General features: G+C 40.0%; 1 protein-coding gene across 1 annotated transcript in view; it reads right to left on the reverse strand.

The window, feature by feature from the left end:
* The window catches only part of PAPPA (pappalysin 1), a 246,820-nt gene that overhangs the window by 87,772 nt on the left and 141,697 nt on the right, over positions 1-17,351 (reverse strand). Inside the window, exon 10 of the mRNA XM_036496589.2 lies at positions 10,114-10,307. Within this exon, the coding sequence (XP_036352482.2) occupies positions 10,114-10,307 (194 nt within the window). The remainder of the gene's footprint in view (positions 1-10,113; positions 10,308-17,351) is intronic.

A 17,351-nucleotide genomic window follows, 5' to 3' on the forward strand; every position in this document is an offset into this window, starting at 1 on the left:
AAGTACATTCTCTAAAGTTAACTCCATATATTACAGCTCTTTACCAACTTACTTGAAAATCTATTTCAAATTACAGAACTCATTTCAGTGTCTCCTTCCCTGCATGGAAATCACATCCTACAGGGGCCAAAGATCAGCTTATTCATCTCAATGGCACTCCTTCCTTGGCTGAAAATGATGCTTTGGATGTTGACTTTTAATTTCAATACCAGAGACACCTTACAATTGATGGGAGACCAAGGAGTTCAGAGAAATTGTTTAATCAAAGTCAAATCTTAATTAAGCGAAGTAAGATCAAGAGAGACTCTGTTTCTATTTGCTTCAATCTTTGAGCCTCAAAGATGACTTCTTAAGGAAAAAAATCAAACAAACAAATAAACAACTCTACACTTCTGTCCTAATTGGATTTATCTCTCATTTGCCAAAACTTCACAAACAGAAGCATATCTGTAAAATTCTGTCAGGTGCCACCAGAAGGAAAACCATATTTATGAATCAATCATTTCATCCCTTACAAGCAACTGTCATGGAGATGTTATTCTGCGTTTTTATTATGTCCAGATAAAATGTCGGAGACAAAGAAAACTAACTCATTTGTCTAAAGTCATAGAGCTGTATCATAGAACTAGAAGCTACATGGATTTTATCCCAAATCTCTTTCATTTCTCTTTCCATCTCTCATCACCCAAAACTGTTTGGGTTAAATCCCATGTGCAGTCACGGGGTGTGCAGTTTCACAGACTTGAAAAACTGGGGAAGGAAGGAATGAACAAAGGATGGAGACAGGAAAGGATCTAGAGGCTCTTGACAGAACTCTCCATTGGGTCACATAGATCTAGTAGGTTAAAACTGCTCCAGCCCCAAGTTCCAGTGACAAGTTTCAGGGTAACTGCAGGGACCAGTAGGCTGTGGGGGTTCGACTTACTACCTCCTGGAGGGAGTTCTGAGCACTTTACACTGATGGGACAGACTGTAACAGACCATAGTAATTTCCATTCTGTCTGCTTAATTGTACATATACTTTTAAAAATTGTTCAGAAACCACCAGGAAAAAGCAGATCCCGTGAGTATTTGGGAAAACTGGAATCTTCTCTAGTATCTCAGCAAGGCTCCTGGCATCTCCTCCTCTGCCACCATTGGCGGACTCAGTCTCTTATCATAAATGCGGGGAGTTGGTGAACACAGTTGAAAGCAGGACAGGTGGAAAATGGACAGGCATATGACCTTTAGATGTGACCTCAGCATGAATGTTAAGCCTAAGTTTCCTACCTGTTTATTGTGAGCAGTATTATCTAAACTGCATTGGGGAATTGCTTTTCAATGCAGACATTTCTAAGTGAGGTTGCTTTGCTGTGATATCAGCAACCTGATACCCAAAGAGAAACAGCAGAAGGAAGCAGGCAATAGGCAGTTCAGCTCCTTGAGGCTCAGTTCCTTTTGAGAGGGGAAGTAAAATCTCCATTGGATTGTTGTGAAATCGATGAGAAATCATGTGCTTGAAACCTCCAGTGCAAGGTCTGGCATGTAGGATTTCACACTTTTCTTTCAGGGAACTTCTGACTACATGAGTATGGCACTCAAAATCTCAGAAATGCTCCCCTTTGTCCTTAGGATTAATGCTAAGTCCATATCCCCAACCATCCCTTGTAGCTCATCTCTCATTTTTCCATTTCTTACTGGACTCCTTCTCTCTTCTGCACGTTCTCTCTCTCTCTCTCTCTCTCTCTCTCTCTCTGTCTCATTCTTGTACTCACTCTCACAGTATTTGTGTGCACATCCATTTGCCCATCCCACAGCTTACCCTTGTAAAAAAAAAAAAAAAGCTGAAAATCACTTCCCCGGAAAAAATTCAAGTACTTCAGAAAATTTATGTCAAAATAAACAAATGGGACCATATCAAGTTAAGAAGTTTCTGTACAACAAAGGAAATGATCAGCAAAGCAAAGAAACAACCAACAAAATGGAAGAAATTCTTTGCACACTACAAAACTGGTAAGAGACTAATATCCTGGACTTGCAACGAGCTTAAGAAACTCAACCTCACAAAACAAACAACGCTGTTAGGAAATGGGCCAAGGAAATGAGCAGGCATTTTTCAAAAGAACAAATTCAAATGTCTAATAGGCATATGAAAAAACACTTAAGCTCCCTAGCTATTAGGGAAATGCAAATAATAAAAAAAATTGAGATTCCACCTAACTCCAATGCAATTTACCTACATTCAGAATTTTTTAAATAACACCTGCTGGTGTGGATGTGCAGAGAAAAGTAACCTTACTTCACTGTTGGTGGGAGTGTGGGCTAAGGCATCCAGTGTAGAAGTCAATAAGGAGAGTGCTCAGACAACTGAGAATTGATCTACCGTATTATCCAGCTATCCCACTGTTGGGAATATATCCACAGGAAGTAAAATCTGCATATGAGAAAGGGATCTGTAATCCTATATTTACAGCAGCGTAATCTACAATAGCACAGACATGGAAACAACCCAGATGCCCATCAAAAGAAGAATAGGAACTGTGGTTCACCTAACAGCTGTATGGAATACTATCCAGCCATTAAAAAGAATGAAATTTTACCATTTGCAACAAAAAATGGTCCACACTGGAAACCATTAGGCTCAGGGAAAGAAGCTAATACCCAAAGGACAAATATCTTATGTTCTCTTTGATATAAGGCGACTTTCATGTAAAATACAAAACTTAGATATAAGGATAAACATGTATATACATGTATTCTCATTGATGACTTGTATAATGAAGCCTAGCATATTGAGAAGTAAAGAAACGTTGCAGTATACATCGCTACTTCTGAATCACACAGGACTTTCAATGAAACCTGGACAACATAATACTCAATTTTCACCCACTGCTTATGCCTACAGTGCCATGATGCACTTAAATAGCAGAAGTTGGACTTTTGGCTATTGCTGAAGGACTATTGTAATAATATGGGGGGAATGTTGTTGGGAGGAGAAATGGGAGAAGGAAGGGCAGCCGAGAGGGTATCCCTATACATACAAAACTATATTATAGAAAATTTCAAAAAGCAAAAGTTTGTGGGAAATGGAATTAATGTTTCAATGTACTTGGGTGCAAAAAGTTTTGAGAAATGCACGTTTGTGTGTTTCTCACAGCGTTTTTCATGAACTTTTTGAATATTTGGTTTATATAAATTTTGAAACACATTTGCATAAAACGACATTTATTTTTTTATTCTGATTCTTCTTGAGCATTTTGAAGTATACCTGTATTACTCTGTCCCTCTCTAGGTTCTCCTGTCTGAATACATATTGTCATCTACCATATATTAGTGTGTGGAAACGTTTCTTTACCTTGTGTCCAGAGAGCTCAGTAAGTACCTGGTACCTTGATCTGGAGACAAGGATAAAGATACAAGCAACGGGCCCCTGTTATCCTCAAACTCAGAGGTCACCAAGAAATACACACATCTTGCAATTTTCATTCTCAGGCACTTTAAGGTTTCCTGTATGTAACACATGGCTTGTGACAAAACCATAAATTGAGTAAAGCTTCCTCTTTCATCTATAATTATTTTATTTGTGTCTTTCTTCATTTTATCCCATATCCCAGCAATAATTAGGCATACATTCCAGAATCTAAGAAATCGTTTTTACATGTGGTGGTTGGCAATTTAAAACACTTCCTGTGTTTCTCCCATATTTCCATTTACTGTACATATTTTAGGAGGAGGCCCTCTGGAGAGAGAAATACTCTGGCTGAACACATGAGTGCGAAAAGGTGAACATCTGGGCGTGAGATAGAAACAGTGGGAACAGTGGGGTGGTCTTTGGCTTATTGGAAGGCAAAGCTCCTTTTTCTTGGTATTCTTTAACTATAAGCCCGTTACAAATAGGACTAAATGGTAGCTTCTCTCCTAGATACTTTCTGTCATCAGCCACTGAATCAAGCAGCACCTGAATGTGCCTTGACTCCCATTATGATCGCCATGGCTTCAACCTGAGTCTGCCTCCTCTCTTCCAAGGATGAGCCCCAAAGCAAGTTGCTCAACTCTTGGAGCTTTAGTGTCCTAATCTGGGTCATGACAACATTGATTCCTATTTTTGACGCAGCTTTGTTAGGACTTGAGGCATTTGGTACAGAATCTGGAGGACCTTGGTAATTGTTATTCTTATAATTTGTCCAAGGCCTTCTGAAATTGGGCAAAAGCCTTTTCCATCCTACACACTGGCTCTCATCTGTGATGGCTAAGTAAACTAACAGTAACAGGGGTTCTTCCCTAGGGAAGTCCCTCTGGATCACATATTGTTTGGTCTCTTGTTGCTATTTCTAGTAAGGGAGTAGTAAGCTCTCTGAGGGCAGGAAAAAAGACCAGTACTTATTTTTATTTTTATTTTTTTGCTTCTCAAAGTACCCAATCATACAGCAAACTGTTGTTGATTTGATTATGTCTAACTGAGCTTCTTCACTCCATTACTGTTAGGATCACTATAGTCTGCTTTGGGGTGAGAATGGAGAAGGCAGCCCAACCTGAATGGGACAAGGAATTAACCACTCAATCATTGAAAACTAAAACAGAACTGAGAGTTATCTTCATATCCTAATCTCCACGAGGCAAGTGTTATCCTCCTTCATTCCCATTTTTTTTATTTATTATTTTTAATTCATTAATTATTATGTGACACAGTTTCATAGGTACTTGGATTCTCCTCACCCCTCCCCAAACCCTCCCACCATGGTGGATTCCTCCACCTTGTTGCATAACCACAGTTCAAGTTCAGTTGAGATTCCCCCATTGCAAGCATATACCAAACATAGAGTCCAGCATCTTATTGTCCCGTCAAGTTCAACGGCTTCTTAGGTAGACCCTCTCTGGTCTGAAGACAGAGCCAGCAGAGTATCATCCCGATCAATTAAAAGCTCCAACATACCATCAGCAAAAATTTACATCATTATGGAATTAATTGACATAGTAATGAGTAACCAATATGTTAAAAGTAAATGCGAGTTCTTAACCACCTTCTGTGACCACCTCATTGACATTTCAATTTTAGTTTATACACAACAGTATGGTTTCCAGTTTGGCCCATTTTTTTGTTTTTTTTAATAGCTGAGTAGTATTCCATGGAGTAGCTTCATTCCCATTTTCTAGGAGAGGATACTGAGGTTGTCACTGGAGTAACTTATTCAAGGTTCCTGAGAAAGAATTGAAGTGGGAAGAGCAAGGCCACATCTGCATGATTCTACCCTCATCTCACTAACACGTCCCTTCACGTTCCTCAGCACAGAACTCAAATTTATTTCTGTTTTATGAACTGCATAATGATTCAATACGTAATTCGTTGTAACACATGGCGTCTTTTGGTTTATAGAAAAGCACAGAACAATATGGACCTGTTAAGGAATAGATAATAGCAATTCAAAATGTCAAAGGACTGAGATACTCAGAAGTGTGTATAAAGTCAGATAAATCAACTACAGAGAAATTTCACTTGCCTTCTAATGCAGGAATCTCCTATCCAATTCATAGCTCAGCCCTAATGTCTCCCTCTCAGCACGGGGAGCCTACTTGTACACAAAGCTATCCATTTCACTGTGGATAGCTGCCAATCTTAGAATGGTCTGCTTCTCTTTGGCATTGAATTGCCCAGAAACAATTAGTCTAAGTTTTGCCCTCAAAGGATTGATCAAATAAATAGGTTGATTGCTTAAAGGTTTGCAGTCCAAGGAGAACTCTGTGAATTCCAGATAGTCCTAGTGTTTGTATGTCCTCCTCAGGCCACTGAAAAGGGCCTTGTTTTTACAGGAAGGAATGGGCTTCAGTAGAAACACTAGGGGTGAAGGCAGAAGGGAGGGATATCTGCATCTGATTTTGGCAGCCTTTGGTGTAAAACATTAGAGAAATGCAAAACACGGAGACAAAACAAGACAAGATCTTTGCAAGCACTTAAACCAAACCATGTCTGAGGTTTCCAGAAGACAGAAAACTTGATTCGTTCAGATCATTTCCATTTTTGTTCTGTCTCAGGAAGTTCTTGCTTCTAACTAGGCCAGGAAGGTGCATGACAAAAACATCCAAGGAATCTCTCTTATTATAGAATGTTCAGCCTAATTTGCACAACCAGGAAGTTGTGATACTTCTGATAACATTTGGATACGATGTTCAGGGTTTGCTTTGGTCTAACCAAATTTGGGAATCTTATTTGAGGAGGATGGACGAGGGAGCCTGGAAACTATTAGAAGTCATGGGCTTACATGAAATCACAACTGAAGGCTTAGTCCATCCTGCCTAAGATTGGTTTCTTCAGAGTAGTGACAAGACACTGAGAGGCTGTGGACTTACTCTGACAGTTGTGTCACTTGACAGAGCTCTCACAACTAAGTCTTTCATAGTTATCAGGCCAGAGGCTAGGACTTAAACTTCAGTTTCTAAACAGGTTTCTTCGACAGGCTCTAGACAGGCTATAAGCAGAAATCTCCAACAAGCACCGACACTTATCATTTTGGCAGCATCTAGCAAAGGCAGAGAATGGGAAAATCGATTTTAATAAGGAAATGGAAACACCTGCCATTTCACCATTTCACCATTCTCCAAGGTGACAATGTATCATGGTGAACACTAGGAAATCACAGAAAGGGGTGACTTTGACAAGCAGAAACAGTCTGAACTTGAAGGTGTAGGCAGTGACTAAAAGTCTGCTCCTGGAGAATTCGAGCACTTCCATTGATTTGCATGTTGATCATCAATACCACCACCCCTCCAGGTGTCCCTGCTTGTTCCCCAGTTAAAATTGCTCATAATTTAAATTATTTCCAACTGGTATTATGACCTCTATTTCCAAGGTCTTCACTGTCACTTGCAGATCATTTTTCTATTCACAGTCTCCTCACATGCAGTGTGACTTAGTGAAAGCCACTGTAATTCATAGTTTCTCCAAGGTAGACACTGATTTCTGCCTTGAAGTTGGGCAACAGACTTGGCTATGAGGTGTCCAGCAGAGTGAGTGTTCTCCATTGGTTTTAGTATTTCATGATCCTGCAGGCTGCAGGGTCTGTTCATGTATGAATCTATGAGTGCATGTATCTCTCTGTGTGTGACAGAGACAGAGAGAGAGAGAGAGAATAATTGTATAATTGTGCTGAGGGAAGGTAATAGGGCAAATAATGCATCTTCCCAAATTATTCCTAAGCCCAGTTTCGAAGAGTCTCCCAGATTTCCTCTCAAGCCATCAAAATCTTCATTGGAGGCTCAGACAGTGTGAAAGTTAACTGCTACTCTCCTTCAATCACTGCACATGGTAATGAATGGTGTAATGACACTTCCTTCTCCTGCCTTGTGGGAAGAAATGGTACATTTTTACATCAATAATATCCAGGCTTGGACCTGGTGCAGTAGCCTAGTAGCTAAAGTCTTTGCCTTGTATGAACCAGAATCCCATATGGGCACCGGTTTGTGCCATGGCTGCTCCACTTCCCTTCCAGCAACCTGTTTGCTGGGAAAGCAGTAGAGGACCCTGTACCCACATGGGAGGCCCGGAAGAAGCTCCTGGCTCTTGGCTTTGAATCGGCTCAGCTCTGGCCGTTGCAGCCACTTGGGAAGTGAATCAGTGGATAGGGGATCTTTTTCCCTGTCTCTCCTTTTCTCTGTAAATCTGACTTTCCAATAAAAATAAGTAAATCTTTTCTTAAAAAAAGAATATCCAGGCTCTGTGCATGTGTCTGCATGCATGTTTGTTCATGGTGGTGTGTTGTGCATATGCAAGAGCATGTAAATGGTCAGTGTGTACATGCACACATACATTTCTGAATGGGGTACTCATGTGTGTTTCATGACGTATTTTTATACGTGTGTGTATGTGGATACAATTGTATGCATGTTGCAGTTTGTGCATATATGTACATGTGTGCATGGTGAATGTGGGCATATATACCCATCATGTACACATACGTTTGTGTGCATGAAAACATGAGGGTGATTGTGTATACACATATGCAATGCATAATAATGTGTACATGACTTCCAGGCATTTGCTTTCAGATGAGGCGCTCAGGAGGCTTATTCTGTGCCCTCTAGGCTGCCCTCTGCCTGGTCCTGGACCCAGCTTGCATACAGATCCTCTCTCTTGACCCTATATTCTCCAGGGAGCTGATCTCATTATAGCAAATTTAGTTACAGCTGAAGTCTCCTTGTAACAAAGATTATGTCCAAGCCCAGAATAATGGAACCTAGTCGATTTCATTAAAATAAAATTGGTTACAATGAATAATTCAATAGGATGATTTTGTTTCCTCATCTCCTCTTTGTAGATCGAAGAGCTAGTATTTGTAATGATTTTTTAATTGGATTTTTGTTTAGGAAGAGATAATCAACCATAATTCCTGATAGCCCCTCCTTACAAGATTGGTGTAATTGCCCCATTGAAGCTTTCTTTTGGATGCTAAGACCTGAAAATTCTGTCTCTCCTTTTCTCACATTAATAACAATAACCCCTGAATGATTTTTTCGAGCACAGCTACCTCCTCAGCTCCTGTTCATGTGAACCTCTCAGGAGATAACAGCTCAGCTGTTTGAATGATGTTTAGAAATATTTCTAGGAGCTAGTTGCTAGCAATGGATTTGGAATTTCTTGATCTCCAAGCAGGATAGGATGAAGATCCTTGATCTTCTCCATTACTTTGCTGCTGAGTATGGAGCAATGTGTTTGTACTTGGATGTCAGGATTTACATTTTTTTGAACCAAAGGAATCTTATCCTTCAATTTCATTTTCCACATTTTTTGGGGGAATATCTTCATGTGTATGCCCTTTAGGATTGTACCCAGAGTCAATTAAACAAACATTCCTGACCACCTAATTTTACCTAGGATGTTCTTAAAGGACAAATACAAATAACTCAAACACATCTTCAAATTATTAAAGACTGATTTGAAAGGTAGACACACAAACAGACCAGTGAAAACTGGAAACACATTCATAAGTTCAGCAAGTGCAGAGGTGGCACAGGGAGAATGATCACCAATCAGGGTGATAGACATTCATTAATTCAATCCCAGACTGGCACAGTACATGCAGGTATGAATCAAGAAATGCCATGTGATCTTTCCATTTTCCTCAGGGCATTTAGAAATGAATGCAAATAAATAAATAAAATACTAAGCAAAAAGATGAATGGATACATTCAAAAAGATGAAATGGGTACATTCTATGACAAATGCTATAGCCAATAAATAAGCTGGTCCTTCCTATCTTTTATAACACCTAGTGATTCTTCTCTGGACAATGTCTCTCTTATCCAGATGTTAAGTTTACCCAGCAAACTGGAATTAAGGAAGAACCTAAACCAACACACTCTCTGGTACCACAGCTTATCTGCCAGGCCAATGGGTAGGCTGGACTCAGAAATGACTACTGGACCAGGCAGTAAGAGACACTAAGCTGTGTCTTGGGGAAATGGGAGTCTCCAAAGAAGGCAGGTGCTTGCTCTGCAGTATAATTGGAAAGCAGGCCCTGGAGATAACATGATCACCCGTGGACTCACACAAGCATTGGTGGCCCCAAAACTGCTGTTCCCATAACTAAGCTGTCAGTCCTTGGGGGAAGAGTCATGGCACATAAATAGTACATTAGGGGACTGAGGACTAGATCACAGCTTCTTACAATTGCAAAAGTCTTTGGAGACCATAAAAGTCAACTTAAACTTGGGGGATGGTGGAGAAGTAGGGCCTGGAGAGGTAGGGAGAGGAGTCAAAGGCCACACAATAAATTATCATTAATTCAGGCAGCACACAGCTTGACATTCTTTCTCATCCTACCCCAAGCAGAACATGCAGCAATTTTTTTAACCAGTTAAATGTTAGTGTTGCATTCTAAACAGTATTCCTGTCCAAAATGTGCATTGTAATAGTTACAGAAATAGGAGGGCAATCATTAACCTAACCATATTCCTGGACTTGAACTATTCCATAGCTAACCCGTCACAAGTGGCACTCATGAAGCCCTAAAATCATGTACAGTTACACAGATACTTCATTTGTGCCTAACACTGATAATGGTTTTGAAGAGATAAGCTTTGAGGGACAAGGCAAAGATACTGGATGTCTTCAGGAAGCGCCATGCACGACTGGGGTCTTACCTGAGATGCTGCTGGCTGCCCAATAATGACCCAGCCTGGGCACTGCTGATCTTGATGAGAAACTGAAACATTGGATGCCCACTGATCCAGGAATCCCTGGGGCGTGTAGACACCACAGTCCTTAATGCTAGTTTTTTGTTCAAACTCTTCACATACCCCATCACCATCATGAAAATAGCACCGACTGGGTTGATCTGCAGGAGATGGACATAGGGGAAAGAAAAAGAAAAGGTAGATATTTATTGCTTGGTCTCAGCTATCAGCAGCAGCTATGAAATCACACCACCAAAATCATCAGCCCAGACAAACCCATAATCTTTAGTCATTTTGAAATGCTGCTCAGCCTAAAAACTAAGGAAATCCTGCCATAGGCAGCAATACAGACATATGTGGGTGACAATATTCTAAGAAAACTAAGCCAATCACAGAACAAATAAAAATGTGGTTCCATGTACGTGATATCTAAAATATTCGAACTGACAGAAGCAGAAAATAGGATACTTGCTAGAGTTTGGGTATGGAGATGGGGAGAAGGGAGAGTTGTTATTCAATGGGAATGAAGTTTCAGTTATGAAAAGGAAAGATGAGAAAGTTTAAGAAAAATATATATAATGGAATATTGCTATAGTTCGCAATATGGTGCTGTTACATTTACAGCAGGTGGGTGGTTGGTCTAGCAACACAGATGTCTGCATTCCACATCAAAGCATCTGGGTTCAATCCCTAGCTCTGGTTCCCACTAAAGTGGACACTGGGAGGCAACAGTAATGGCTTAAATAATTGTATTCCTGTTACTCACATGGGAGACCTGGATTGAGCTCCTTGCATCTGGCTTCAGGCCCCACACAATCCTGGTTGTTGCAGGTATTTGGGGAATGAACCCAGACAATGAATTTCTCTCTGAGATAATTCTTTAAAAATGTTTCAGGAGGGTAGATAAATGCCATGTTCTGCATGTTTTCCCACAATAAAAAAGAAATTCCCAAACATTTTTGCCTTCATCACTCCAAGTGAACCCCATATCAATCTCATGAGAAAGGTATGTGTATTATTTTCAATATGATCTTAATCTTACAGATGAGGAGCCTCAGATCACATACCTCTTTCATACCTGCCCAGGGTTGTGCAATGTGTTCATTCCAGGGCTGGGTCTTCAAATCAGGTTTTCAATTTTCAATTACTGAATACATTACTTGACACTACTGCACTTCACAGTTACAAACGTATTTTTTTAACTCCAAAGAGAATTTAGGTTTTTCATAAAGACTGAACCAATATACAACCTGGCTTCAGTCCCAGCTACAAAAGTAAATTGCTCTGTTACTTTAAACAAGTCTCTTCCCTGCTCAGAGCAGAGGAGGTGGTTAGCTTACTGGGACTCTATGAGCCCTTCCTGCCTAATGCCCTAGGCTTCTGAGGGCTGGTTGGATACCTTAGGAATTTTAGTTAAAGACCAAGCAAATTCTCAAGCTCCCATGTAATTCAAACCACAGCCAGAGTTTCTGGTTGGCATGATTTAAAGCTGCAGCTGGCTGCATGGATTCCCACTTTGCTGCAGGGATGAGGACTGAAGAAGCACAGTCAGTAGCCTGATGCTTCCCAGTCAGGTGTGATCCAGGCAGGTTTCCTGGAATTTCAAAAATGATCAACACAAAGAGAAATCTGGACATGGCCATATGAAAAAGAGCATCCTGTCTCTATTTATCTGATGTCAGCACTTCTTTATCATTTCTCCAAGTTTTCTAGAGGAAGATAAAACTCCCCTCTTGTGTGCTTGTCTATTAAGATTTCCACCTGAAAATTTGTCATAGTATGTTGTGTTCACACTTACATGCTACAGCTACCCTGAAAGACCTTGGGCTCCTGGCAGTATGGTCTTTTTACAGTATGTTAGGGTTAGCATATAAACTGCTATTCAAACTGCAGTATTTTGAAAATAATAGTTGGGCCCGGCAGAGTGGCCTAGCTGCTAAAGTCCTCGCCTTGCACGCCCTGGGATCCCATATGGGCGCCAGTTCTAATCCCAGCAGCTCCACTTCCCATCCAGCTCCCTGCTTGTGGCCTGGGAAAGCAGTCGAGGACGGCCCAATGCATTGGGACCCTGCACCCTCGTGTGGGAGACCTGGAAGAGGTTCCAGGTTCCCAGCTTCGGATAGGTGCGCACCGGCCGTTGCGGCTCACTTGGGGAGTGAATCATCGGGCGGAAGATCTTCCTCTCTGTCTCTCCTCCTCTCTGTATATCTGACTGTAATAAAATGAATAAATCTTTAAAAAAAAAAAAAAGAAAAAGAAAGTAATAGTGATGCTATTGAGAATTAGGCCCAAGGAACAGCAAGCAGTGCAAGTGCGTTAAATGTCTGCTTATAGTGTCAGCATCCCATATTGGAGTATCAATTTGAGTTCTAGCTACTTTGGGTTTGATCCATCCAGCTCCCTGCTAATGCACACAGGAAAGCGAGATATGATCGCCCAACTAGGTTAGGTCCCTACTATCCGTGTAGGAGACACAGATGGAGTTCTAGGCTCCAGGCCTTGGTCTGGACTAGCCCTGGCTATCACAGATGTTAGGGGATTGAGTGAATAGAAGATCTCTCTCTCTCTCTCTTTCTCTCTCTGCTTATAAAATAAACAACCAAGCAAATCTTTTGAAAATATATCCAGGCAATAGGCAAATATTCTGGCAAAATCTTTGTATCTCATGAAAATCAGAACATTTAGTCATCGTAAGACTTATGTGATGAAAGACATTATTTTCTATAAACTCAAGTGCAATGGAATAAAGATTACTAGAAGGCCAAACACAAGAGTTTCATTTTTGTCTTGTGCATTACTGTGTGACTTTGGACAATGTATTTTGTTTCTCAGGCTCTGGCTCCCCATCTGTAATGTGGAATGACAGTTACGCCAGGTTACCCTCTCAGGATAACCATAGAGCTCTCCTAGGAAATGAATATGAATTTGTATACCCTGAAATAATCACAGGAAAGAAAATATTCTTCCAAGGGGCTAGTCTTCCTTGCTGGCTGAATGAAGTCAGCTTAACAAATCAGCACCTAGTTCAAGCAGCTTCAACCAACTTTCCCCCATCCAGAGATAGCCGAGATCAGCGAGGAATGCCCTGGATTTGTGTAATGCCAACTGTCTGAAAAAGGAGTCATTGAATTCAGGGGCAACAGAGTGCTGAGCTCCTTCCAAGCTCCAAAATCCTTTGTTTATTTCTGCAAACAGTTTACATAGTGAAATGCTATCAAAAGAGCCAGAATAAATCAATTCATTTTAATTAAATTATTTAAGGGCAAACTTGAGCCAGCTAAGGACTCCAGTGACCACTAGCATGCCTGGTGGCTCAAGTACAAAACAACACAAGCTCAGTACTTCTCCACAAATCTGACCTCTTGGTAAAATGTGGCCCACTTAGATATTATGAAGTTCACCCAGTCCAACAGTGACCTGCCATAAACCTGACCTCCCTCTAGGCACCCAATAAAAGGTATTGGCAAGAGTAAAGACTTCAATAGCAGGTAAACGCAGGTTTTTTTTTTTTTTTTTTTTTTTTTGTTTTAAATTATTTATTATGTAACTTCAGTACTTACATTGTATTATGTGACACAGTTACATAGATACTTGGGTTCTCCCCACCCCTCCCCAAAACCTCCCACCATGGTGGATTCCTCCACCTTGTTGCATAACCACAGCTCAAGTTCAGTTGAGATTTCCCCATTGCAAGCGTATACCAAACATAGAGTCCAGTATCTTATTGTCCCGTCAAGTTCAACGGCTTCTTAGGTATACCCTCTCTGGTCTGAAGACAGAGCCAGCAGAGTATCATCCCAGTCAATTGAAAGCTCCAACATACCATCAGCAAAAATTTACATCATTATGGAATTAATTGACATAGTAATGAGTAATCAATATGTTAAAAGTAAATGCGAGTTCCCAGCCACCTTCTGTGACCACCTCACCTACACTTCAATTTTAGTTTATACACAACATATAACATTCAAAACATAACATGTTATACATAACATCATATTATCTTAAATCAAGGCAAACATGTGGTATTTAACCTTTTGGGATTGGCTCATTTCCCTTAGCATTATGGTTTCCAGTTTGGCCCATTTGGCCACAAAGAACTGCATTTTGTTTTTTTTAATAGCTGAGTAGTATTCCATGGAGTAGATGAACCATAGCTTTCTTATCCATTCCTCTGTTGATGGGCATTTTGGTTGTTTCCATGTTTTTGCAATTACTGATTGTGCTGCTATGAACATAGGAGTGCATGTTGGTTTCTCATAGAACAAGTGTTCTGGATATATTCCTAGGAGTGCTATTGCTGGATCATACGGTATGTTGAAACCTTAGCTCTATCACACATAAACTACACAGGGCTCCATACAATAAAATGACCTGGCTTCTCTCTTCCTCGTTTTCCCCATCTAAAACAAATAAAACAAACCCTAGAGACAATAATATTCACCTAGTGTTGTTCGGTGGATATGTATGTGAGACAATGTGTACACTGTCAGCTGCTACAAATGATTATCTAATGTTAAAACTGAGAGCTGGAGAAGGGAATACATCAGCTTTCTTGTCACAGACAGCATTGGCAGCAGGGCTGGAAGTAGGGGCCTCACTTTTTATGTGTAGCAGATTTCTTCCACCTCCATAAGGTTTCTTCAGAATGATGTAAACACACTCTCCTGAATACACAAACATGGGATTGCCTGACTCTTGGTACCACCTGTCTCCTCCTCCAACTTTAAGACAAACAGAGCAAGATAACAGTAAGGTCTATTTTCTAAGATTATTTAATTCATTTCTTTAGCAAAATACTCCTAGTATATCGGGAATCTAGGGATAGAGTTTGATTTTCATGAAGGTTGATTTATTCCTAATTATAATTATGATCATAATAAACCTGTATGATTTAGAATCAGCACAACCTGAGATTAGAGAAGAGGTAAAGACACATGTAGGTGGGTAAGTAAACAGATTATACATAGATTAATGGATAGAGAGAAAAACAAACAGACTAGAGGGGGAGTGGGATGGTGTGTGGTTGATGGGGGTAAGAGAGAGGAAGAGAGATGAGAGACTCTTGGTTTCTTATCCCAGATTCCGCTGACGAAGCTGTCTTGTGCCCCTTTAAAAAAAAATTACATCCTTGGACTCTGCTGTTCAACTATACTTGCTGCTAGTGTCCCATAGGCCCTTCACTGAACCTGCCAGTCTTCATCTGGGGATTTCTCTTTTTCCCTCTCCACTCCTTGTGTGCCAAGCACTGAACAGACCAGTGTAAGGAATGGAATACAAATATGTGGCCAGGAAAAAAAGACAATAACAACAAAACAATAAGACAAAAGTGGCCTTCTTGTTTTCATTGCCTGTATTTACTTGGTGTCCCTTGAACGCTTTATCTTGGGCATTGAGCAGTTTTTTTGTGAAAAGAGCTAGACGTCCATAGCAAAGTCAAGTTATAACCTTATTGCCTTGCCTTGCATAAAGTAGTTAAATGACATTGATAATGCATTCTACTGTCATTGTGAGGATTATTCTAAATCTTCGCACATTGTATGTACAGATACACACAAGCAAATATATCCTACTGACTGATGTCAATTTTTAAAAATGAAGGAAGGAAGGACTAAAATTTGGCATCCCTGATGGACATATTCTTGTCTGAATATAGTCTAGACTCTGTACTCTTCGGAACCTCCTTTAGATTATGTCTTAGGGTAAACAAAACGCTGCTGTGATATGAATATGACTGGCTTTCATTAGGATTGTATGGGCAGCCTGACTTCCCCATCTCACTCTGTTTCCCTCAACCTAAGGGAATTCCTCATTTCGGATCCCTTCCCTTTCATGTGGTGACACATTTAGAAATCTATTCAGCTAGAGAACTTGATGTGGGTGGAGCAGTTATTAGCAAAGTCCATCTTCCCCAGATGAGTTTCCCATGCCAGAAATTCTCTTTCCCTTTTGGAAGAAATGAGCTCAACTCCAAAAACCCAAGACAGATGGACTTTCTGTTAGTGAACACACATAACTGATGCTGTTTCTCATTGACCTAATTTTCAATTTTCAACTGTCTGGAGCACTAAGATTATATGTCATGCATTCCTGAGTATGTCCAAAGGACCATATTTGAGATAAGCAGAAATTGTTTCCTTCATTGGAAAGCTTAGAAGGCCAAGTCTTGAGAAAATGAAATAAATGTACCTTTTTGTATAAGGAAAGGCTTGGTTTGGAGGTATTGTTGAGGTTTGTTTTTGTGACTTACAACCGGGCTATAAGCTCCAGTTCTGCCCTGATTACTGGTTAATTCTGAACCTGCTATTATACTTCTCTATGCCTCAGCTTGCCCATATATGAAATGGAAACAAGATTATCTTTTAGAATTTTTCAATAGGGCATGGAATATGATGAAAATCATAGTAGATTAGGAGATGAGGATGCAATACCACTCTTAAAGACACAGGGTCCATTCTTACTCAATGATGATAGCAGGTGAAAAACTCTTGTTAATGAGAAATTCTACTTTAATGTGCTCAATATCAGGTCCTAAGAAATCACAAAGGATAGAAATAATAAAAGAAAACATACTAACAGAAGGCTGCTTTCGGTGCTGATGCAAGAAATCAAGCAAACAAAAAAGAAAAACTCAACAATCTAAAGAAAATGGTATATTTACTTATGTAGAACTATTTTTCTATTTTTCTATCATTCAGTTAATCATCAGTTACTCAAATGGATGAAAAAAAGATATAACCAAAGAACACAGCTGGAAAACATAAGAATAGCTTAAATTTTACACGTTCTAGACACAAGATTTTTAGGGCTGCATTCTACACCATGGAGATGGTCATTCTGGTCACCCTGAATTCAGTTCACACCAAAGCCTACAAGCACCACTTCTACATATTCTTTCACTTGCACAATAAGATCATATCATCATCCAGCAATTTCCCAAACCACTCAATCCATTTGAGATGAGAACTGGAAAAGGCTATTTTATTTTATCAATATTTATTGAGTATATGCTTGATTATGCTGCCACATTCACTAATAAGATTGTATACTGTTCCAGATTATTAATGTATATATATATAATATTTATTTTGTTTTCTTCTTGGAAAGTCAGATATACAGATAGCAAGAGAAAGATCTTTGGTCCACCGGTTCACTCCCCAAGTAGCAGCATTGGCCGGGGCTGAGCCAATCTAAGGTTAGAGGCC

This window comes from Ochotona princeps, chromosome 14, assembly GCF_030435755.1.
Source record: "Ochotona princeps isolate mOchPri1 chromosome 14, mOchPri1.hap1, whole genome shotgun sequence".
Classification (NCBI taxonomy): domain Eukaryota; kingdom Metazoa; phylum Chordata; class Mammalia; order Lagomorpha; family Ochotonidae; genus Ochotona; species Ochotona princeps.